The 25,069-nt window shown below is 36.9% G+C and overlaps 4 protein-coding genes and 1 pseudogene across 6 annotated transcripts; 4 read left to right on the top strand and 1 right to left on the bottom strand.

Annotated features, from left to right (window-relative positions):
- Positions 1-79: 79 nt before the first annotated feature.
- Tbcd (tubulin folding cofactor D) lies at positions 80-5,624 on the top strand. The gene is made up of 13 exons (XM_081981418.1): positions 80-798; positions 856-1,326; positions 1,396-1,544; positions 1,598-1,827; positions 1,878-2,147; positions 2,202-2,499; positions 2,555-2,929; positions 4,121-4,245; positions 4,303-4,454; positions 4,508-4,703; positions 4,759-4,907; positions 4,964-5,129; positions 5,180-5,624. Exons 1-13 carry the CDS (start codon positions 170-172, stop codon positions 5,456-5,458), a joined length of 3,489 nt encoding a protein of 1,162 aa, XP_081837544.1. The 5' UTR covers positions 80-169; the 3' UTR covers positions 5,459-5,624.
- A 141-nt stretch (positions 5,625-5,765) lies between these two features.
- ytr (U4/U6.U5 small nuclear ribonucleoprotein 27 kDa protein yantar) lies at positions 5,766-7,254 on the bottom strand. Of its 2 annotated transcripts, none has more exons than XM_081981477.1 (2): positions 7,097-7,254; positions 5,766-7,038 (listed from the first exon to the last, which is right to left on the bottom strand). In XM_081981477.1, the coding sequence occupies exon 2, from the start codon at positions 7,026-7,028 to the stop codon at positions 6,576-6,578; it is 453 nt and encodes a 150-aa protein (XP_081837603.1). In that variant the 5' UTR covers positions 7,029-7,038; positions 7,097-7,254; the 3' UTR covers positions 5,766-6,575. The 2 variants fall into 2 exon arrangements, with proteins under 2 accessions (XP_081837603.1, XP_081837604.1); XM_081981478.1 differs by having other exon boundaries at positions 5,766-7,034; positions 7,097-7,253.
- A 318-nt stretch (positions 7,255-7,572) lies between these two features.
- On the top strand, positions 7,573-24,995 carry hts (adducin 1-like protein hts). Of its 2 annotated transcripts, XM_081981445.1 has the most exons (16): positions 7,573-7,876; positions 15,406-15,609; positions 15,694-15,844; positions 16,423-16,637; positions 16,694-16,991; positions 17,050-17,464; positions 17,524-17,650; positions 19,728-19,841; positions 19,907-20,021; positions 20,081-20,251; positions 20,307-20,429; positions 20,483-20,554; positions 20,649-20,708; positions 23,681-23,748; positions 23,862-23,973; positions 24,023-24,995. In XM_081981445.1, exons 2-15 carry the CDS (start codon positions 15,427-15,429, stop codon positions 23,970-23,972), a joined length of 2,223 nt encoding a protein of 740 aa, XP_081837571.1. In that variant the 5' UTR covers positions 7,573-7,876; positions 15,406-15,426; the 3' UTR covers position 23,973; positions 24,023-24,995. The 2 variants fall into 2 exon arrangements, with proteins under 2 accessions (XP_081837571.1, XP_081837572.1); XM_081981446.1 differs by lacking the exon at positions 20,649-20,708.
- LOC145730477 (serine/threonine-protein kinase 4 pseudogene) lies at positions 10,052-11,491 on the top strand (annotated as a pseudogene).
- Positions 20,717-23,470, top strand: LOC145730293 (uncharacterized). Its single transcript, XM_081981449.1, has one exon. It carries the CDS (start codon positions 21,591-21,593, stop codon positions 23,385-23,387), a length of 1,797 nt encoding a protein of 598 aa, XP_081837575.1. The 5' UTR covers positions 20,717-21,590; the 3' UTR covers positions 23,388-23,470.
- Positions 24,996-25,069: the final 74 nt, after the last annotated feature.

Genomic DNA, 25,069 nt, shown 5'->3' with positions numbered 1-25,069 from the left:
CATGACCACTTTATAGAGCAGTTAACTATCCTCACGTGAGAAAATCTAAATGCAGGAACAAAAAATAACAAGTGACACTTGACATTCTTCAATTACAAAAACAAAAACAAGACTTTAAAAAAATCAACATTTGAGTTAAAAAAGATAATTTGTGAATTTATTGCTAAAAATGGTGAACCTAGAAGAAAGTACCACAAAAGAAGATGAACCTTTCGGTTTGGGCTGTGCCCTGGATTATTTTTCCGAATACGATGAAGTGATGCAAATGATAGACAACCTGAAAAACCTAATGGAGGCTGACCGGTCAACTCAAGAAAAAGCATATGAAAAATTCTCCTTTATTTTAAGCCAGTACATTGAACAACCCCATTTGTTGGACAGTCACATTGAAGCGATTCTAGAAAAATTCATTGACATTGTAAGAAACAGTGGCAATTCGCTTCAGTTGAAACATGCAGCATTTAATTATATGTTTGTGGTGGTGAATGTGAGAGGCTACAAGGACATAGTAAAACACTTGCCTCATGAAGTGGCCGATTTTGAGCCGGTACTGTGCCTTCTAGAACAACAAGACCCTAATGATTCAGATACTTGGACCACTAGGTATATTTTACTTTTATGGTTGTCCATTATTGTTATGGTCCCTTTTGATCTTTCACGTTTTGATGGGTTTGATGAGAATGATACTGGAAAAAAATCAGTTATGGAAAGAGTTTTGAATGTGATTAAGACATATTCCATGGTGCCTGATAAATGTAGAGATGCTGCAGCATTTTTGTCCTACAAGTTTGTTAACAGGTAGTGATTTATTGTTTTGGTAGAGTATGGTCAAAATTTTAAATCCTACATTTGTAGAAATGATGTTAAAGGCCTACATTTAGTGCCATTTTTTGATTGGGTCATAGCACAAAGCTTGGCTATAGATTCCAGTGTTTTTGTCAAGTACGGCACTTTAGCCTGCATTGCTATGATTATAAAGCACAGCAAAAGAGAGGACATTTTACCGCACGCGGAAAAACTACTAAGTTGGATAATCAATTCGGAATTTAAAGATAGTTCTGGCACTAATGTGCAAAAATTGGTGTATAAAATTATCCAGAGGATTGGTTTAACCTTTTTACCGCCGCGCATAGCTTCATGGCGCTATCAAAGGGGTAATCGTTCATTGAGCGCCAATCTTAATGCAGGCGGAGATTTATCTTCAAATACTGCCGCAAATAATCACAATGAGAAACTTGAAGAAGAAGCTATTGATATTCCAGATGCAGTGGAAGAAGTTATAGATCAGGTTATTCACGGTTTGAGATGTCCAGACAGTGTTGTCAGGTAATGATGCACCCAAACTTGCTTTGAAAGTCTTGAACTGTGTTTTAAGATTATTTGATTAAATTATAGATGGTCAGCTGCAAAAGGAGTTGGTAGAGTGACGGCTCGTTTACCAAAAGAACTCGCGGACGAGGTTGTAGGTTCAGTTTTAGAGTTGTTAGGTCCGCGTGAAAATGACGCCGCCTGGCACGGTGGTTGCATAGCTTTAGCGGAACTTGGTATTTCCTCAACGTTTGTGTTCCAAATTCGATTTGTAACGTTTATTGTATAGGTAGGAGAGGTCTTCTTCTGCCGGAAAGGTTACCGCAAGTGGTACCTTTGATACTAAAAGCGCTGGTTTACGACGAACCTAAAGGTTACTCTTCCGTGGGTTCCCATATTAGAGATGCCGCTTGTTATGTTTGTTGGGCTTTCGCCCGAGCATACGAACCCCACGATTTGGCTCCGTACGTTCGTGATATCGCTAGCACTTTGTTGATTGTGACTTGTTTTGATAAAGAGGTGTGTAGGTGTGTTTTGTAAGTTGCCTAGTTTAATGGGGAGTTGGGTAGATTAATTGTAGGAGGGCCGCTTCAGCGGCTTTTCAAGAAAATGTTGGAAGACAAGGAACGTTTCCTCATGGAATTGAGATTTTAACTACCGCAGATTTTTATGCTGTTAGCGTGCGTAACAACTCCTACTTAAATATTAGCGTTTTTATAGCTCAATTTGATGAGTATACAATTTCCCTTGTGGATCATTTAGTGGATAGGAAAGTGGATCATTGGGATGTCTCTATAAGAGAATTAGCTGCTAAAACTTTACATAATCTCACTCCCAAGGTTGTGAGAATGAATTCTGGTGTTTATTTCAGGTTATACGGCTTAGATTTTTAGGCTCCCCAGTATATGGTGGACAAAGTGTTGCCCACATTATTCCTAAAAACTGGAAGTATAGATTTGAATTGTCGTCATGGTGCAGTTATGGCAATAGGCCAAATTGTGCATGCTCTTTCCATTTTAAATTACAAACTGAGCTCAGCCCTATTGGATGACATTAAAAATTTAATACTTAAATACACAAAACAGATGTATTTCCGTGGTTTAGGAGGTGAATTAATGAAACAGGCTTGTTCGGACTTTATTGAAAAATGTTCCTTATCCAAGCTGCCATTTCATAATGACCCAGTCATAGGTAATTGGAAACACTCACTCAACCAAAGTGGAGATTAAAACTAATAATATTGTAGAAGAGTGGTTAGGTTTGTTAAACGATTGCTTACCGTACGAGGTAGCTAATGTACGTCTGGCGGCTGTAACTGCCCTTCCAGTACTTTTAAGCGAGTACTACCCTAAACCAGATAGTACGAAAATTAAAGAAATTTTAAAAAAGTATGTGGACCAAGTCTCTATGGAGGCCAAACAGTCGTCCAGAATGGGTCACGCTTTGGCTCTGGGTTCATTACCGAAACACGTGCTTCGGTCACATTTTCAGCTTGTGACCGACGCCTTGATCAATGCGAGCAAGATTTCAGTCACCACAGCCAAATGGGCTGAAGGTAGACGAGATGCAATTAAAGGTTTATCCTCTGTAGTGTCAACTATGGCCGATGAAATTGGGAAAAGTTAGTAAATTAGTTTTGTTCTTATTAGATACTAACAACTGAGTCCGGATTAAAAAGCACTAAAATCCTGTAAAAAAGCGCTTAAAAAGCAACATTATTTTCTCCAAAAAAGCATAAAACTCTTTCAGAGATGCAATTTTTTTGAGTTTAAGTTCTAGACATTTTTTGAAGCAGCTTAGACTGTTTCGAAAACTTTCAAACTTATTTTGATCTACTTAAAGAGCATATGAAAGGTTCTGGAATGCTTTAGAGGCATTTGGAAATTCTTAGACGGTTCTCGAATTTTTTAGAAGCTTTTAGGCTATTTGATATCTTTTAGGAGCTTCTAGACTAGTTGAAGAGCATTTGGAATCTTTTAGATTATTCCAAAAGCTTTTGGAAGCTTCTGATTGTTTTAGAAGCTATTTGGAGGTTCTGTAGTGTTTTAAAATCCTTTTAGACTACTTTAGGATCACTGAAGGTTCTGGACTGCATTTGAAACTTTCTAGACGGTTCCAGAAACTTTTGGAAGCTGTTAAACTGCTCTAAAAGCATTTTTGAAATGTTTTGAGAGCTTCTAGACTGTTCTAACAGCGTTTGGAAGGCTATTGACTGCTTTAGAAGCATTTTGGAGTTTCTGTAGTATTTTGAAATCTTTTTAGACTAGTTTAGGAGCATTTGGAAAGTCTTTGAACAGTTTAAAGAGCATTAAACATTCTGGACTGCTTTTGAGGCATTTGAAACCTTGTAAACGATTCTAGAAACTTCTGGAATCTGTTAAACTGCTCTAGAAGCATACGGAACCTTTTAGACTGACTTGATTGAAATCATTTGAGAGCTTCTATAATCAAGTTGAAAAGCATTTGGAAGTTTTTAGACTGATTTAAAAGCTTCTAGACTGTTTTGTAAGCTTTCGTTCATCAGTTTAAATTTATAAATTGATACTTACCCATTTTGCAACAGATAATTGGTATTGTTTTTGAGTTTTGTCTCTCAGAAGCCTTCAATATTTCAATAGCTATTGCAATTGTGAATTAACCTATACAAAATAAAACCATACAAAAAATAGCAGCAATTATGGATAAAAAACTAAATTCACTACAAAAAGAAGAAAAAAATCTGTCAAACTGTCAAAAAGCAAAATTTCAAGAAATCCGGACTCTACTAATAAGACTCTGGTATACAAAACACTACACCAAAGATAATTTTTAGTTCTTAGCGACAATTACATAATGCGTATTTACAATACCTTTTTCACTGGATTAAAAGACTATACCCAAGACAAACGAGGTGATATTGGGGCCTGGGTTAGAGAAGCCTGCGTAGCTGGTTTACAGGTTCTATTACTCCTTTATACAAATTAGTTATAGAATTTGTATAAAAATTACTTGCAGGGAATCACACTGCTGTTAGCAGAGCGTCATCCGGAGGTATTAACCTGCCAATTAATGAATAAGATTTTGTCAAACATAGCACAGCAAGCTGTAGAGAAAATTGATCGCACGAGAGCTAAATCTGGAAGAGTGTTCTACAGTTTCATTTACAAGTTGCATTAATTCCTTATTAACCACATGATTAGACATTATAGTCAATTTTCAGCAATCCTCGAGTGCCTAACATTGAACATTACGACGAGTTAACTGTGATTTTCCCTAAAGACGAGTGTAATTTGCTTAACTGGAATTCCGCCAGTGCTACTTTTCCTAAGTTTGTGCAATTACTTCAGTTTGAACCCTACACTTACAATGTGTTGCTGGGTTTAATTTGCAGTGTTGGAGGTTTAACAGAGTCTTTAGTATAATTTTACTGCTCAGTCTATTGTAAGCGAGGTTAATGAGGAAACATTTTAGGTGAAAAGTTCCGGATCGTCACTGTTTACCTACCTAAAACAACAGGAAGAATCTAAAGGTGTGGGAGAAATAAAACGAATTTGCGACACTATCATTAAAGTGTTTGTTGATCACGAAAAGGAAGATCGCGTTATAGTACCACTATTCAGGTACTCTCATGATTGTGTTAGAATATTTTGCACTTGCTTCATATTAATTTTCTTAGGTTTTTGGATAAACTATTTGATTCAGGCTGTCTGACTTGCATTATCTCCGATCAAACCTCCGACTTTAATAGACGACTATTGAAACTTGTCCAATTAGAGTTGGCAGGTTGTAAAGATATTTACAAACTCATGGATGGAATTGCAGTGCTTTGTCAGTTTATACAGGTAAGCAGTCACTGAAAACTGTATGCAATGTAAACATCATTTTGGTGCAGGTTTCTGGAGATGTGTGTCAAACTGCTTTAGTACAGTTGAGCATTCTCTTATGTCATCGTCAACCGTATGTGAGACGATCGACGGCCGCTAAACTGTACGAATCACTGCTGGTAACGGGCGACAGCAGTTGCATTCCCCCAGATAATTTGAATCATGTGATGCAAATTGTGAGCGAAACAAACTGGGAGTCTCCAGTGGATGAAATTCGACCAATCAGGAATAACCTATGTCAGTTGATGGGAGTGCGAGTGCCCACTGTAGTCAAAAAGAAAATGTAATCACAGTAACTCTGACATTGTTTCAGACAGATATTAAGTATCATTTTCCTGCTTTTTTTAACACTAGTTTAATTGCTTTAGTTTTATTATTATTTATTAATTCCATCACTGATTTAATCTGTCTTCTGCCTTATTATTATATTATAAATTTTAATTTGTCTTCTAATGTTGTTTTTTTCTGTCTTTTAACAAGAGATATACCAAAACCCTAACTTATACTTTTCACTAAAATTAAAGGCCAATTTTTGTACTTTGATGTGACTGTTAAAGCACAATATTGAGCAGGGTAAAAATATACAACAAAAAATTAAAAACAATCACTGTATTATACAAATAACTTATAAAGTAATTAGTAATATCTAAGTCTATGTTTTTTACCTAAATTTAGTTCGTATTCCTTTTTGAGAATCCACAAAAATGCACAGAGGGTAGTAGGTGTCAACAAAATCTATCATCCATCCATAAAAAATTAGACTCAACTGTATTAATTATACACTTTTTGCTAAGTTTACCTGTGCTGCTTTTGTGTAAATCTCAGCTCAGTGAGTAGTTTGTGATTGGTCAAAAAAAGCAGATTTCAGCTTGCTGCTTTTTCTTGACTAATCAGAAACAGTGCTGTGATTTACCCAAACACTGCACATGTCAACTTCTACACAATACTATAGTCCAACACTCCAACACAACTTGAACAATCTTGCTGCTTGTTATGCTGCCTAATGTATTAGTTAGTTACCCAATAAAATATATCTGTAGTTTACTGAGCCAACTTAACAAAATCCCGAAGCAGCATATAATAAACAAATTGTGTGAGAGAAGATATAAATAAAACTATGAAAAATATGAACAACCCGTGTCTGAGCTATATACAGAAATTTAACAATGTAAAAAAACCTGAAAGTGTTGTGAGGTATAAAAAGAGGCATTAACTTGTGTAAGTAATGCTTGGGCCACAGTTTACATGTTAGACAACTCTGGAGCTGTACACAAGTCACTGAAAAAAGTACTTATTGTTGTTATACTTTTTCCTGTTCTTGGCTAGCTCCATGAACAATCATACAATGTACAACTGATGAAAGTGAGGTAAATAGTGGTTGTTCAAATTATGCATAGATGATACTTAAGCTACAAAGTCCAAGGGCCTGTTGAAACCCCCCTTTCTGTTCATGTACTGTCTGTATTTTCTCTTGAGGATCACATGCACCCCACCAATTTCGTTCCCCTGGACTTTTTTACCTTTGGTGGTGTCAAAATTACAGAAACCCATCAATCGCATCATTTCCTGTTCCTCTTCGGATTTCCCGACCAAATCGGCCGCAGTCACTGCTGGTCTTTCCGGAACGGAATTGTTATTGTGACTTTTCCTGCCTATCGATCTGGATCTGCTCCTTGAACGCGACACACGTCGTCTTTCCAGGGAATGACGTCTCCTTTCCCTATCCCTGTCTCGCGACCTATCCCTAGACCTTTTCCTTCTGTGTCGTTCCTTGTCTCTATCCCGTTCTCTGTCCCTTTCTTTGTCCCGTCTTCTGCCCAAAGTGTAAGGAGATTTTGACCTACTGCGACGACCCATTGAAATCTGTCTAGAAAAATTGTGATTTTTTATACACCGAAAAAAATGGGAAAAAACCGAATTTTTACCTGATTTTTTCTGTTTTTAAAACAACACCGACCTGACGGCAGACATATTAAAAACGTCAGAATAAAACGTCGATTTTAGTTGCGATTTTTTACGTAGAGCGCTAGTGTTTCTGATTTGTAAAAATGTTCCAAAATAGTCCTTTTGCAATATGGCGATAAGGACTAAAATTCGTTGGTCTTGGTCGGCATCCCTTGTTGCCACAGTTTACGCTGCTTTTATAACAATAATAATTAGTGGCCATGAAAATGCAAGTTGTCAACTTTACCAGTCACAATTAACTTAGTTACTGTCTACTAGCTTTAAATTGCAGTCTGAAAGTACCAAACATGAATTTTGAAATGAAAGTAGAGCATTTTTTTATATTATAACAGAAAAAAATTACAAAAAAAATCTACATAAAAGTTGCATACGGCAACCGGGCGGCGTAAATTTGACAGACGCCTGCGCTTCACTGATAGCGTTTCCACTTGATTCAATTTAGGGGAATCGTGAAAGAGGAGGAGAGGAGGAACGGTAAACGAGAAGATTGCTTTTGAGTGTCGGTGTCGTACGTGTATATGCATCAAAGTTCCGGTCAAAAAGTACACTTTATTTAAACTCAATCTGACAAACTTGCAAACGTAAATCCGATAATTTTAATTTCGGTAAACTGCCGGGCGACCGCTTTTTGATGGGGCGTAGCTAATCCCATCAGTGACAACAAGAGTGTTTTAACTGGTTTCGGGCTGTGAAGTACACCGGGAGACTTGATTGGATACCGCAGGACAACAGTTAAAACGGTAAGTTTGCTTTCAAGGCCCTAAATTTTCATGTACCAGATAAATATTTGGTTAAACATACCTTTGTATTAACCGCCACTCATGGGCAACAATTTCTGACGTCAGGGTGTGTCAAGTGTACTGAGATGATGTTTGTTCATTAATGCTTACTTTTAATTATTATTGGGAACACCAAAGTGTTACCTAAGTTATTATAAAGTAAAATGTAGTTTTTTTTTTTAAATTCTGACTGAATATTCCTGAATTGATGGTGTAGTCTAGTGCAGTAATTAGAGCACTGTTTGCAGTTTGTGATTGGTCAAAAAAACACCAAGCTGAAATCTGCTTTTTTTTAACCAATCACAAACTAGTGACTGTACTGAGAGTTTTAGGCAAATCCTGCACATTATTTTTGGGAAATTTTGATCTAAAAGATGTAAGTGGTAAAGTAAAGACAAAATTGTCACTTTTTTATTACTTTTTAAGGGTTAGTTTGGAAAAATTGAAACTAAAAAGTATCAAAATGGACTGGAGAACAATGACCCATAAAAATTTAGTATTTAGGTTTTGAAAATGTGGCAGCATTGCTTAATAGGAAGAATGTCATTGTCAAGTTTGACATTCTTAGCTGTCATTTTTTACAACTTAGGTTATGATTTGTTTATTATGGTTGCTTCACTGACACTTGCTGTAAGTGTGGTTTAGACTGTGATATTTTTAGGCATAATCTGTCACATTCAAATCTCAACTTCTGTTTGTGTCTTGATTAGTTAGTTATTTCAAACAGATACTAGGCTTTAGACTTAGGAGTTTTCTCATAGATGGATGAATTGGATTGAGGCCCTTCTTTGAAATAAAATATTTATGTGGTACTGCTGTATATTTTATTTTATTACTAAATTTATGTGCTGGCTTCTGTCATCCATTAATACCTGCCATAAAAAGAACGACGACGGAATCGTTAATTCCCCATAGTTAAGTAGCTGTAATTTTCCTGTATTGGAATTCTTGTAATGCATTTTCCTAGTAAACACTTTCAATGCATTACAATCATAGCCAAAGCGTTTAAGTATGTGCTAAACAGTGCAGTGTTAAAATATAAGGTAATCCAGTTGGTTCAGTTAAAAGTTGTTTACCAAAAACCCCAAGATTAATAGTTTGTCCCTGGCCACTCTTTAGATGTTAATCTGTATTTAATAAGAGGGCCACAAAGGCGATGGCCCACTACGTTGAGAAAACAACCATTAATATGTTTAGTATACGCCCATACTTCCAATCTCCTTCTTTGTTATCAGACTGGTATTATAAAGGATGATCTCATCTCGTTTCCAATGCAAAGGTTGTTTATTGGTTACACAACCAGCCGGCGTTGCTGGCGTTTTGGAATAAGCAGAGGAGAGGATTACATGACCCTTGCAATGACTGAAATTTGGTTGAAAGTGATACATACAACAAGCATTATTAAAAGCAAAACAATGCCACTGAATATGAAGATTATGCGTATTTCCTATTTAAAACATTGTAGGAATTTTTGAATGATGGTTTTTAATCACTTATCTCCTTTATAGTCTTATGACTTATCCTTAAATAATTAGTGTAATACCTTGTAGATAAGTAGTAATGTATTGAGAATAAGTACTCACTTGTTAGTAATTTTATTATCTACTCAATGATACTAATAAACAAATAAATTGGTGCCGGACAATAGGATATAAAAGTAATTGATTTTGACCTCACTTAAAAATGTCTATTGATAGTAATGAAAAATTGAACTGGTAATAATTTAAGATTTGTAAAAAAAAGTAATAATTTACCATAATCTAACCTTTTAACCCTTGACATTTCCCCCCATTTAAAACCACTGACATAAAAATACAGCTGACAGTTGACAAGCAGTGTTGCCACGACTTTAGCACGTTATAACCAGTCAGCAAACACATATACAAAATCTTGGATTGTAGGAAGAATTAAATTTTAACTCCTTTTCGTGGACTTGAATCCAAATCATAACAACTGTAACTTACCACTAACAATTAACAGCTTAAGCCGGTAGTTTGACTGTCTAACCAAAAACCAACGTGCACAGCCTATTTATTGTCTCAGGTCGTCTTTCTAGGTTGGCCGAACCAAAGGATCCAAAACTTTAAAGAATGAACAAAGCCTTTCATCCACGTTAAAGTGAAAAGAGCCGCAACAATGTCAGCCAGCAATCTGAAAATGCTTAGCGAGGAAAGTCTGACCAGACAGCCAGACGAGGTGTTTGATATCATCTGTAAATTGGGTGAGGGCGCTTACGGAAGCGTGTACAAAGCCCTGCACAAGGAATCTGATAGTGTAGTGGCGATCAAACAAGTACCTTTAGACACGGATTTACACGAGATTATCAAAGAGATATCGATAATGCAGCAATGTGATAGTCCTTATGTGGTCAGGTACTATGGAAGCTATTTCAAAAATACTGATCTCTGGATTATCATGGAATATTGCGGAGCTGGTAGCGTTTCCGATATAATCCGTTTAAGAAAAAAGACCTTAACTGAGTGTGAAATAGCTACTATTTTGTCCGACGCTTTGAAAGGATTGGAGTATTTACACTCCAACAGGAAAATTCATAGAGATATTAAGGCTGGCAATATTTTGTTGAATACGGATGGGCATGCGAAGCTGGCTGACTTTGGTGTGGCTGGACAGTTGACCGAGACAATCTCCAAAAGAAATACTGTGATTGGTTCCCCATTCTGGATGGCACCGGAAATAATTTTAGAAATTGGATACGACTGCGTGGCTGATATATGGAGTATTGGAATTACGGCTCTTGAAATGGCAGAAGGTAAACCACCCTACGCGGATATTCATCCTATGAGAGCGGTGTTTATGATCCCTACTAAGCCGCCGCCATCTTTTCGTGATCCTGATCGTTGGAGTGCAGATTTCATAGACTTTGTCAGTGTATGTTTGGTTAAGGATCCGTGTGCAAGAGCCTCGGCCACTGATCTAATCCAGCATGATTTCCTGCAGAAGTCTGGTGGTACTCAAGCCTTGACACAAATGATCTCTGAAGCTTGCGAAATTAGAAAGAATCAAAACTACAGTAAAAGCCCATTACACAACCAAAATAAACCTGCATTGGCTGAAGGAGACTCCGAAGCTACTTTAGTGCCCAATAGAAGCAACAGCCAAAGTGCCACTATGGTTACAATCCAGTCAGATTTAGGCACTATGGTGGTTATCAATAGTGACGACGAAGATGGAGAACGCACTATGAAATCGGAAGAAACGAAAAAGTATAAACCGTGGTTTCTTCAGCATTTCGACCAGGCAGAATCAGAAGAGGAAGCACGAAAAGCTGCAGTGGCTAGCAGCAGTGGAATGGGTATGGCAAGCGGAAGCAATATAGTTCCACAACAACCACAAGACACTGAACCGTTAGATGCTAAACTACAAAGAATTAAACCTGTCAACACTGATTTTGGTTTTCTGAAGGACCTTTCCTATGAAGAACTTAAAGAGAGATTCGACTTGTTGGATGCAGCCATGGAGAAGGAAATCGAAGAACTTCAAACTCACTACATTTTAAAGAAGCAACCAGTCGAGAATGTAATTCATACGAAACGTGAGAGAAACAGGAACTTTTAAAGTGTCATAATTGGCGTTATCGTGTTCAAGATAAAACGGATAATTATCCTCAATTGGGTGATAATTTTGCCTTTAATAGATATCGAGTTCCATGTAATTTTGTTCCTTACAATACAAGCTCAATATTATTAATTTCCTTTTTAATGGAGTGTCCTGAGAGAATGGTTGGTAGCAACAACATTTCAGACACTTACATTGGTTGCTCCCACACCGTATATTTACCGAAATTTGTTTAAATAATGCATGACACGCTTTTATTAATAGACTGTGGAGATCTGAGTACACAAATGTTAGTAAAATTATCGTCCTTGTCACGTTATAAAAATTCGTTTAATTGGTTTCAGTAATGAATGCTTCACTTACAACCATATTCACAGTGATTATGTAATTTATAACCTATTTAAGTATGAACAAACAGGTGTGGCTAGATTTATTATATTTTTTTGTGGTTTATTGCGATGTTTTATTTTTTGTGTTATTTTTGAATTTTAGTTAATAATCTGAATAGTTTTTATAATTAGTAATTCTACCAATGCACTATTTGGTAGCTTGGGAATGGTCAAAAAAAGCAGCCAGCTGAAAGCGAGCTTTTGACCAATCACACTGAGATTTACGCATGTAGACTTAGCATAAATAGTTATTTTCCGTCAACATTTTGCTCATCGAATTTAAAATCCGATTTTTTTATTGCTAATCGATAGGCGTTGTGCTCATGATTTCGGATCCAAAGGCGTTATGATCTAAAAATCACATGACACCATGATTACAAACTCACACGGAAGTCACGTGACCTTTGGATCCGAAGTCCTATTAATCACCGCCTACTATACTAGAAACGTGCTTGTCAAAAATTCCAATATGGCGGAAATAGTGATGACAGTTTGCGTTTGTTTGTATTGTGGAAATTGAGTTTTTTGAGGATTAGATGCATTTTTACGGTTTAAATCAAGACTTTAAAGGTTATTTGCGTAAGTTATTTTTGTTTGCTGCTTCATGTGGCTGAAAAACTTATGAACATAAGTTTTTATTATGTTCATAAGTTATATTTATTATGTAAATATTCATATTACTTTCCTGTAAATTTTCTGATTGTTTTACCGACTATTTCTTGCTTGAAACTTTACTGTCCATTATCGATTTATTTTGATGGTATAAGAACGAGGTAATCATCGGCTAGGGGCCATCGCTATTGAAAGGTCATTGACATTTAAATGTACTTACAGAATTCTCATTTATTTTATTCTTAAATGCTGGGACTGCTTTGTTGCTGCAACGCCTTTGAAAATTATGGGCTATATTTATGTTTGGTGCAGATGCGTTTAGATTCAGTTGCGCCTTTACCGCTTTTTTTGTCATTCCTTCGGTCTGCGCCATTACTCACGTACAATTTAAAAATTTTCACAAAGAGCGGCCGAGACACTCGGTATATTTCCGGATTTTCAAGATTAAGGTTAAGGATTGTTGTAGCCTGCCAACGTTCTATTTAAAACATGTGTTTTCTATTTTTCCTGCCTGTTTCATTTAAAAACAAACCGCATTTAGGAAGATTTATTGTTGTAGCAAACAATTGATTTCCAGCAGACCAGAATCGTCGGATAAAACTAATTATACCTAATTAGAATATGTTGGCGACGTGTTTTGATATATTTTTAATTCGTTTTGCTCTGTTAAGTCACTGTAAATTAAAATCACTTTAGTTCATTGCTCATTATTTTATTCAACCCCCATCGATTTGATGCAGTGTTGCCACTGATCAAGCCGGCAACGACATGCGTATTCCTACGCGTGTCGTCATCAGTATGCCTTTGAACCGCAACGTAACATACTACATAAAGTATAATCTAGGGAGTATTATCAAGTGTGGGAAGTAAACACAATATTACATTAAGACTATTCTCGAAGAGCAAACACACCATTATCGCAAAGATAACCGACCTGTTCCGCACTTATTTAGATTCAATTTGAATTACAAATAGAAAATTCCGATAAGATTGCAAGTCGTGATCTTTCAGCTTCAATTTACAAATTGATCGATTTTGCACCGTTTCACCTTTTGGGCCCACAATTTAGTCACCAGACTGTTGCGTGGGTTTTAGATAATTGAGCTCATCGTAAATTGCCAATACCAATAATGTTAATAAGTTTGTGTTTACTTGGGTTAAGTTATAATAACGGTAAAGTGCCGACAGGCAACAGTTAAAATGAAAATAATGACCAAAATATCAGTTACGGATCTGGGTTAGCGGATTAGCAGTGGATAAGGGAAAAGGTCACTAAACTTTTGCGGTTAATTTAATTAACCCATATTGTCGTTCTTTGGGGCCCTTTCATGTTATATGTGAATAAAAAGTGGCTCTGTGTTTCCAGGGTGTGTCTGTCTAAATTTAACAAAAAGTATATTAGGTAATTGATTGAGTTGAGAGTATATTTTGAAATTTTTATTTCTGTATCTGGTTTTCTTGCCTAGTTGGTTGTGTACAATCAATTTCAGTCTTAAAAGTTTGCACCACTGAACAGAACCGTTTTGAACTGCTCTTGGGGTGGGACAAACAATTTTGGAAAAAATTAGTGTGGCCAGAACCATCACTTGTATTTGTTACATTTAAGTACGTTCGAAGCTTTATGTTATCTTGCAAAAGACAGATATTTGATAAGTAGCTAGAATATACAAAAGGTTACACACTAATGTTGCAATATCGTTGGAAAGCCCATTTCATTAGCTATCCATGGACGTATAAAGAGTGTATTAAGTAATCGACCTATTTAGGTTTGAATCTCAATCAGCACAGGTTGATGGTTCAAACTTTTCAGTACTCATTTCTACTGAAATTTAAAAGCTAATCACTTATTTCTGGTTATGGCTTCAATTCTCCAAAGCGTTTACTACTGATAAGAGTGCAATAATAGCTACGTCATCGATTCCTTGAAGTCCTACAATGTTTATACTTTGATATTTAGGTATTAGTTTGAGCTGGAAGCGATAATAATTAATTTAGTTCATTGACTTCAAAATCGATTTTAATTGATGTGACCTAACAGTTTGGCTCAGTATAGACTTTGCGTATAAATTCGATACTAGTTCCAGGCATCGACCTCCACGTGTTGCTGAAACCCCATTTTCCTAGGGGATCGATAACGGAGTCCCGTCCAAGTTGGCGCCTAAAATCCTGGGTGAAGCGAGGGTGAAGGCAGTATCCACCCTTATTGGTTTTACTATAAATATGATATTTTTATGTATACTAAGGTAGAGTCTTAGACACTCTAAACCTTCTGTTTATGTGAGATATTTTTAAATCCTGAGGTTTCATTGGGTTTCCTTCATACATAAATAGCCTAGAATTCTTTAGGTGGTAAATTCTTCCAGCTTAAAAGCATCAACGATTATTTATGATTCTGTTTTGTTTGTGTTGGTTATTTTAAAAACACTCTCAACCATTATTAGAACGTCATCAAATTAATTCAGCTACAATTATTATTAAATCGTTTTGTGGCACACAACGTCGACCAACCGTGCATTTTGTCTCCAACACTGCGAGCACGAAGCAGACCGATTTCATAAATTTAATACCACACTGTTCATGCTTTTTTAACGCCAAGTGACTAACAGTTAACAGTACTGTGTTGTTTCTCGGTCGTTTTTCTCTTTAAGGAATTACTTTGAATTGAAGAACTACTTTATTTTGCTATATAAACTGGTACCGTTAACGCGCCAACGTCTGCTCGCTGTTTTGTAAAAGGACTCATTACAACCACACGCTTCTAATGTTTAGGTCATGTACTACCAATTTACAGGCTAGTGGTACAGTTTCACGAAATAGGACAGTTATTTGTACTATAATAAAAACGAAATGGAGTTTATTAGTTCCAACAAAAAAAAAAACTGTTTGTGCAGTGATTCGTACATTTTTTTGCAGATTGGCTAAACTTTCAACACGATGACGGACACTAGTACGGCGGACGAGTTGCCGCCGCAGACCAATGGTGTTGTGGACAATAATGGGTTGCTTGACGATGAAGAAAGGGCACGGATGCGACCCGCAGACATTGACGCCGACGTGCGTGAAATGGAACGAAGAAAGAGGGTCGAAATGATCATGAACAGCAAACTGTTCAGAGAGGTAATTATAGGTTTTGTCATGCCATTTTTTCGCTTAGGGTTTGTTTGCATTTAAAAAAAACTGAAACAAAAACTTAATTTGTAGGAACTGGAACGAATCATAGAAACGCAACTGAGGGATGGCTCGGGAACTAGTGGTTTGTTGCAACAAATCTCCGATATGGTCGGTGTAAACAAACAAGCTGGCAACGTGTTCAAAAGTTCAAGTTGTGTGATACCAATCAACGACATTCGAGGTAAATGTGACTGCTCTTCTTGACCAATCACAAATCTATCCACTGCTGGACGTAAAAGTTACCATAATAAATCGGCTCTCATCAATGTTCAAAACTTGAGACAACTTTCATTTTAAAACACAACGAGTGAACGTGATTATAAGCGCGAGAAAGGCTAGAACTTGATCCTATTAACAATGAGTCACGGTTATGTTGTAATGTTGTGTACAATTTTCACGTAATTGCTAGAGGTTAATAGCTTTATGCTTGAATATTCACCTATTCGATAGAAATATTGTGGTTAATTAAAGAACACACACACACTTTGACACTTTGTGCCAGCCATTATTGGATTAGCAACAATATTGAAGAAGAGAATGTTCTATAATGCCACCAAGGCTATAAATAGTCTCAACAGGACTATTCACGACCAATTCGCTGTATCATTTTAGCCTCAATGTCAGTACACAATGCCCTTAATCGGTTATTTCCTAACCGTACCTCTATTTGTTTGTGTAGTCGTTACGTAATGGACAGTGGTCGCAACATAAAAACTAATTAGGCAATAAGCAAGTTTCTAATTTAGTTTTTACCATCAGGTATCGAATCAATGGGTTACGGAAAAGGCGAGAAAATACTGAGATGTAAACTGGCTGCTGTGTTCAGATTGATAGATTTATACGGATGGACTCAGGGTGCTAACACTCTAATCACTGCCCGACTGAATCAGGAAGATGAACAGTTTCTGGTCAATCCTTACGGGATGCTTTTCCATGAAATCACTGCCTCTAGTTTACTTAAAGTTGGCATGCAAGTACGTAATTTGCTCATCAATCGTACCCTGAAAAATTTTAACAAAATTTGTATTAGGCAAACGTGCTAGAACAGGGCACCACCAACTTTTCTGTAAACGTGACTGCTTTTTCGTTGCACGCGGCGGTTCACGCCGCACGTCCAGACCTGCGCTGTATTATACACGTGCACACCCCATCCGTGGTGGCGGTTTCAGCGCTCAAGCAAGGTTTATTGCCCCTTAGCCAAGAAAGCGTCGTTATTGGCGAGGTCAGCACCCACCCATATTTGGGCGGACTTTTAGACGCGGACGAAAAGGACAAGTTGGCCAGAAATCTAGGGCCAATCAACAAAGTGCTGTTACTGTCCAATCAAGGTCAGTTGGAGATTAAACTCATCGTGCCACTTTGTTTCAAGACAATTTCAATACTTAGGCGCTCTCTGTTGTGGAGAAACCATCGAAGAAGCCTTCTACAACGCACGTAACACAATCCTGGCGTCCGAGTCGCAGCTCAAGCTTCTTCCAGTAGGAGTAGACAATTTAGTGTTACTGAACGATGAAGCGCGCAAAAAGATTTACGATGCCGCCCACAAAGCTCCCGAAAGTTCGCCACGACCCGACCAACCCTCCATCTTGGAGGGAAAAGTGGAGAGAAAATGGAGAGTGGGTGGAGTCGAGTTCGAAGCGCTGATGCGCATGCTCGATAACGCCGGCTTCCGCACCGGATACATATACAGACATCCTCTGATCAAAGGGGACCCGCCCAGGCCTAAAAATGACGTTGAGTTGCCGCCGGCGGTGTCTTCTTTGGGCTATTTACTCGAAGAGGAGGAGCTGTACAAACAAGGGTAGGTTATGCATTAAATTTGTGTATGAGACGCAAGCTAAACGATGGTTTGTGTCACAGATTGTGGAAGAAACTGGAAGGTGGACGAAAAGGACACGATCGAAGCCGCTGGCTCAATTCCCCGAACGTGTACCAAAAAGTCGAAATTTTAGAAACTGGCACCCCCGACCCAAAGAAGATAACTAAGGTAGAGATTATTAAGTTTGAGGATAAGTAAATTCAGCTTCTTTAATTATTGCATTTTAAACAAGCTTTCAGCTGTGTACTCGATATTATTAGGGTCTATTTATCGTTCACGCTTTATATTATAAAATAATGGCGTTTAGGTTTCAATTATGGATGTCCTGTAATTTACTCAGTGTCAACTGAACACTCTTAATATAGGTTCAGTAAAATTGTTAGGTATAATTTAAGTTAGGACACATCGAATTCCAGATTTCATTCCTTTTTTTAACTTGCATAAGCTCTAGAATACAGGGTGTCCCACGACGAAAGACATCGATTGATATTGGAAAAAGTATAAATAGGAGAGTTTTGAAAATTTGGCAGGATACTGATGTGGGCATGCCCAATCTAACTAAAATATTTTCAAGATGGTTGCACTTCCATTTATACCGGAAGTCGATCACAACTTTCTTATTTTAAATAGAACACCCTATATATTACATATTTGGATTCCTCACAAAATTCTGACCAACTTTTGTGTACAATGCCCTATGCCTAAGGTTAATTCTCAAATAAAACGAAATGGGTTGGATTTAAAATGATTACGTCATAAAAATGTGGGTTTCTATTTAAAAAACTTGATATTTTTCATTTTTTTTAGTGGCAAGTTTATGATTTTTTTTTGACAACCCTGTATACAAATGGGTCATTACGCACCCTCAGTTTAATAAAACGATCCTTTATTTACAATAACCCAAAGTTTCATTGCAAAATGAAATACGGTTTTGACAGAGTACAAAAATATGTTGAGCATTGCAACTGTCACTTTTTTGGAAAAACATCAAATATTTCGAAAACGGCTAGAGATAGGCATAGGGCATTGTACACAAAAGTTGGTCAGAATTTTGTGGGGAATCCAAATATGTAATAATATATAGGGTGTTCTATTTAAAATAAGAAAGTTGTGATAGACTTCCGGTATAAACGGAAGTGCAACCATCTTGAAAATATTTTAGTTAGATTGGGCATGCCCACATCAGTATCCTGCCAAATTTTCAAAACTCTCCTATTTATACTTTTTCCAATATCAATCGATGTCTTTCGTCGTGGGACACCCTGTATATATTTAACTTTTATGAGTTTTTTGAGAAGTAATGGCACAACTAAGGTGCGTTCCAAAGTTAGGATAGTCGTTTTACTAGCAAGTAAATTAGGAAATATTAATGAATTACATTAGAATTATCATATTAAAGAAAACCCTTGACAGTCTGAAACAGTTATTACTTGTTTCAAGTAGAAGGCTATCTTACAACTGTCATGGAGCTATAAAAAGCAAAATGTTATTGACAGGATTTCACTGGTAATGACCTATAAATACAGGGTGTTTCAGAATTGTTGTGACAAAAGCCTAGGGGAGATTCTCCTGGCAAAATCAAACAAACAGTTCAAGACAACGTGTGTCCGGAAGTGCTTTGTGCTCCAGATACAGGGTGTTCATACACTGTTTTTGAAACGAGAAAGAACATTTTTAGTTAAATGGAGGCAACTTTGCCTGAGATAGCAATGCTAATGTCTCGAATTTGTAACACCCTGTACACTATTAATTCACATTGTAAATATTCCAAAATTTTTAACACACTTGTCTTAAAATTCTTTCCTCCACTGATTCTCCACTCCTTTATTGAAATATAAACATTTGGAGACATTACGTCTCTAGTTTGGTAATACTCTTTCACCTATTCTAGTCTTTGATGATATGACTGGCAATTGTTAAGAAAAACACTCTCAAATATTATTTATCTATATTTAGATATTATATAATATACAAATTTCTTGCTTGGGCAAAATAAAACCGTATTTAACCTGAGATTTTGATTATCTTTTTATCGATTTGACCTGAAAAAGTGTGTCCGTAGTGCGTGCCTTTGTCGTCTTATTTCCATTTCTACACTGTTTCTTTGCGATCCGCAACAGCAAAACCAGTATTGACATTTGCACAAATTACAGGCACACCTTTTTTAATTCTCGTTTTCGAATAGTCTTTATTATGCCCGTTTGATTTTAATCGTACCGTTAAAGTACTGGTTTTGCTGTTTCAGTGGGTCGCCGAAGCATCTCCCAGTCATTCCAGTACCCCTGTTAAAATCGAGGACGTGTTGCAATTTGTGCCTAAAGGCACTAATCCTAAAGAGTTTAAACAGAAACAACAGCAGGTAAGTACGACGTTACTTTTAGTCGCACTTTGCAGTAGCTACAGTAAATGATGATGTTTGTGTAGATTAAGGATTATCGAAGAGCAGATAAAAAGTCAGCTGGTCCACAATCGCACATTCTTGAAGGGGTTACATGGGAAGAAGCGAAAAAAATGCAAGACGCTGCAGTTACCCAAACAGGTCGGTTTGCTGACTTTAGTCAAACTGACACTAACACTAAAGTAACCGGCTTTTCTTAGGTGATCAAGTGGTGTTAATGGGTGCCGCATCGAAAGGAATAATCCAAAGAGGTCACCAACACAACGCCACGGTCTATAAAAGCCCCTACGCCAAAAATCCCTTCGATTCCGTCACTGATGAAGAACTCGAAGATTACAAGAAGGTGGTGGAGCGGAAAGCGAAAGGAGACTGTAAGACTTGTTTGAACCAGTGTATAATTGAATCTTACCACTTGTTGTCGTCTAGACGATACGGATTACAGCGAATCTGACGGATTGTCATCGGCTCAAATCAACAAACGATTCGACAATATGCATTTGAGATCTCCCACTTCGGTTACTAGCGAAACGGAAGAGGAAAGTAGAGATGGTAAGTCCCTGTTGGTAGTAAATTCCTTTTAATTTACTGATAATTACCAACAGAACCTCAAATCCTTCGGATAGAAACGACGACCGCTCCTAAACCGAGCCAACCCGAGGTGGTGTTAAGTGACGGTAAGTCTCATTACCTAGTTTAGAGAATTTTTTTAAAAATTTGTTAGTTTTGCGTTCAGTAGTTGCATGATTTTTTTCCTCTTTCGCATGTTAGTTGATACGCCAGTAGAACAGTTCCTAAGGGCTGAAAGAACGTCGTTCAACAGCTTCAAAAGTAAGTAGTATTGCAACCTTAAATTTTCTCTGTTAGTGGTATTGGTAATTGTGGTGTGATGACTAAAGCTGAAGTACGATTTTTATAAGCATAATCCAAAACTGTGCACGAGTGCAAATTTAAAAGTTTAATTGATTTTTCAAAGATTGCAATTGCAAATTTACTTAATATCCTACTTCAGTTAAATCCTCTGTATGTCTAACTAACGCTTAGGACAGAACTTAACCAGCTTATTAAAGAACAGATCGCTCTGGTAACATTTAATAACATTCCGCATTTGACCCGGTCCATTATTTTCCAGGTGTACTAACTAACGAAACCCATAACAAACAAAATTGCGACTATCGCACGTACAGTCACGCTGGGCACCCAAAAGGTTCATACGCTGTGCCTAATCCAGTACATTTTCACGTTGCTCGTATCACCCGATACGTTCAAATTCAACGTCCCTTGATCAAAACCTTAACAAGAAGCTTTTATGTTCAATCGCAACGTCCAGTTGTTTCGCTCAGTATAGATGGAACCCATTCAGTCGCTTTGGATATTTCGTTACAAAATTTGCGAGCTTTTATCAATCCCTTTGCTAGGGCGTTGAATTTAGTTGAAATTCCCTTGTTGAGTAATCAATCTAGTCAAACTTCGTACATTAGAAACTTCGATAGATCTGCCATACCCGAAAATATCCAATACACACCGTTGTTGGTTGATAACTACACCGATACGTTACATTTAGCCACTACCAGCTCTTTTGAAAGACAAGTTTTAGATAGTTTACATAATGATATACTAAATGAAGCAGTTGGTAGCGATGATGAAGTCAAATCACTTGAACTACTGGGTGACACTGTTGAATTCCAAGAAAATGACCAAATTGGTGAAAGTATGGCAGAATTGTCCAATTCCTTGATAAATCTGTCTTTTAGTTTAAACAGTAGCGAAAAGAACAGTTTGGAGGATCTAACCTGCCTTGTTAAGAATAAGAATGAAAAAGAGTGTCGTTCTGTTTGTGAAGGTTGGGTTAACGACCAAACTAAACAAAATGACCACTCACAATCAAAGTCTATAGATGACTTAACCTACCCTATTACTACTGAGAATTTAAATGCTACTACCGAAAAAGGACACAATGGCGATTCCAACGAGCCGAATGATAACTTAACGTACTCCATTATTATCCAAAAGAAAAGTGAAGAAGTTAAAAGTAAAGACATTGAAAACAATCCAGATGATCCCTGTGGGTTGTCACAGTTGAACGATAACCTTACTGCTGACACTAAAATAACCGATCAAGTAGACTATTTGCTGTCACACAATGAGGCAACTTACAATGTTCCAACCACAGAAAATCAAGAGGCTATAATGGAAAACATCCCTCAAGTGACAACAAACAGCTGCGCGGAAAATCTGAAATCATCCGAACCCTCATCCAGCATTTTTGATCATAGTGATCCGAAACCTGATCAAGACGAATCGGAAGAAACCACGAAACATCACACGAGCCTTGCTACAAACAGTTCTGACAACTCTGTATTCAATTTCAGTGAAAACTTCCTAAAAGTGGTCAATGGCTATCAAGATGCTGTTGGAGTGATCAAGGAAGTAAAACATATTTTACAACGTCGTAACATGGACGAGTCTAAAAGTGTTGATGAAGGATTTGATGATCGATCCGGCACGATTAACAATGATACACTTTCCAGTGATTACAATGTAGATGAACGTGCAGTCCGTCTCTCCATAATGATTATTGATCATTTAGTCGATCAAGGACTGGAGCTTGACGATTTGATTGTGTTTGCTGAAGCCAACCGCGATCTACACATTCAAAAGTTAGTTAACAAATTAAAGCAATACTATGACGAGGTGTTCCAAGAGACCCAAAGCAGTGAAGAGTTGAACTATCTCTACTTGGAGATAAACAACTGCGTTATGAAAATGCTGGGTGATGATGAACGATTCAAAAACGATCAAACGTCCCTTGATAATACTTTTAATGTATCGGACAAACTGTTTGCGATTTCAGAGTATTTGTCCGACATATTGGATCACTTTTTCAATGCCATCGAGTCTGACGAGTTCAAACATTTTTCGAAGGATTTATCTGAAAAAAGTTTGGCCCAATCCACTCCAGATAAACAGGACACCAGAGAGTGTCTAAATGAATCGATCACAGCTTTTCACAAAAATTCTAAACAAACATCGGACAGTTTATGGTTTGCTATAAGTCCCACACCGGCACGGGCCTCCGATTCAACCGCAGCAAAGCGGGTGATTGTTAACGTGGATGACATCCCCTTGAAACCTCCTGCAGATTTATTGGACTTCGACACTCCCAAAAATGTTTTTTCCGTATTGTCACCCATCAAGGAGGAACCTCGAAAATTAAGTTTCAGTCAGGACGACACTCAATCAGAGAGCTCGGTAACTTCTGAAGACTTTGAAGTGTTATACGACACTGATGACGATGAAGTTAATCCAGAGAGTCCAGAATGCAGGAAAATTGTTGTTTCTAGTCAAGTCCAGTTTTTCCGCACTAAATCTCAATCCGCGACATTTTCACAAACTAATAATATCGTCTTTACAACTCGCGGGGTCGAAAAGAGAAATTCCATGGAGGAAAACAAAGAAAACTTAAATGATTCAGGCGACTGGATGGGTTTTGACCAGGCCAGGTTCTAGTTTTTAAGTTGCACAATATGTTTTTGTATTTGTTTTATGTTATTTTCACGTTTTGCTAGTTTTTAATAAATAACTTGTTTGTCTTTGGTGTTTGTGAATAATGTAAATATTTCCAATTCTAATGGTTTGTGGGGGGCTGTTAATCACAGGTAATGCTATACTAATTTCGAAGATTTTGTTGGAATAAATTGTGTTTTGTGTGTTGTTTTTGCTGGTTATTCCAAAATTATCTTTCGATGGTGGTAGTGATTGGTTTTTTGTAGGAACTTTTATTAAAAAAGTTTCTTTTTTAGGTGAAAACACGGTCAACGGGGACCAATCGGATGCTCATATGAGCACTTTATCACAGAGCAGTAAGGAGGTGAGTAGTAGTAGTTTCAAGTGACAGTGACAGTTAATATCCTTGTGTTGTGATAAAAAAAACAGCCTTCAGCAGTTGTACTATAAAAACGTTACAATCAATATTAATTTTAGGATCGTTCTGTATCTGAGGAGTCCCCGAAAAAAGACAAGAAGAAAAAGAAAGGTTTAAGAACTCCATCATTCCTGAAGAAGAAGAAAGAGAAGAAATCCCGCGAAGCATAAGGTAATTTTAGTTTCACTTTTTTCCACAGTGATTAAGCTTGGTTTTGCAGGCACTGCCCCAACACCACTTTAATAAGGATTAATTATTAAAATATTAAAAACCGCCTCCTCCATCGAGACTGCCAGCGACCTATTTCGTTTTATTTAGTATATTATGCGGCGCAGCAGCTAAAAAAAAAATGCACTAGAGACGAACGTCGACAGCGGATTGCAATGGTCTAATAAATTTGTTTAGGGAAAAAACTTTATTACAATAATATATTACACGATTATATTTTAGCTTTAATTGTACAGGAAAACAGTGTTATTAATTTTCCATAGAGCGTTTATTATTAACTAGTAGGACATAATAAACAATTTGAAGAAGAGACCGATATTTAAACACTATCAATACTCGACAAAAATTGGGAAATTTTGACTAATTTAGTGTTCTTCTAAAGTCTCAATTTTAAATTGTTTATTTTGTGCAATATGTAATTTTAAGTTAAAATTGTCTCTATTTTTGGATAGCTTTTATCCCGTGCGGTAAGAATTGTTGATATTTGAACTAGTTTGATTGCGTTATTGACCAAGTACGGGTTACCAAAAATAGACACCATTGCTGAAACGATTGAAGACGAAAGGCATTTATTTCCTTTTATATTTAAGTATATACTTAGGTATAGCGTTTTTATGTACTATATACAGATTTTTTATTGCTTTATGCGTACATTATGATTTTTGCTGTTTTTTTTTTAAAGAAAGTTATTGTGCAGGTTGCTAATTATTATCGTTCTCGTAGGCAGACGAATACACATTAATAAATGTTAACGAATTGCCATATGTGTCCTCCAAACAATATAATATGCATTTTTTCCGTTCACATGTCTTTTTTGCGATTTTTGGTGCGGGGTTTTAACACTTCCTTTAATTTGTATCTTCCGGCTATATTCGATGTTTTTGCACAAAAGTACTCGTCTTATATATATACATTTTTTTTGTTTTTTTCTTAAATTATATAAGAAATAAATAGCTTTTTCTTGGCGTCGATTTTGTATTGTCCTATTAAAATTACTTCAAAAAATGTCCATTTGACGCCGCCATTAAACTGACATTTT

The sequence above is a fragment of the Ips typographus genome, linkage group LG6 (assembly GCF_016097725.1).
Source record: "Ips typographus isolate SLU linkage group LG6, UJ_Ityp_2.0, whole genome shotgun sequence".
Classification (NCBI taxonomy): Eukaryota; Metazoa; Arthropoda; class Insecta; order Coleoptera; family Curculionidae; genus Ips; species Ips typographus.
The sequence above is the reverse complement of the archived record's forward strand: the minus strand, read 5'-3'. Positions and strand labels throughout refer to the sequence as shown.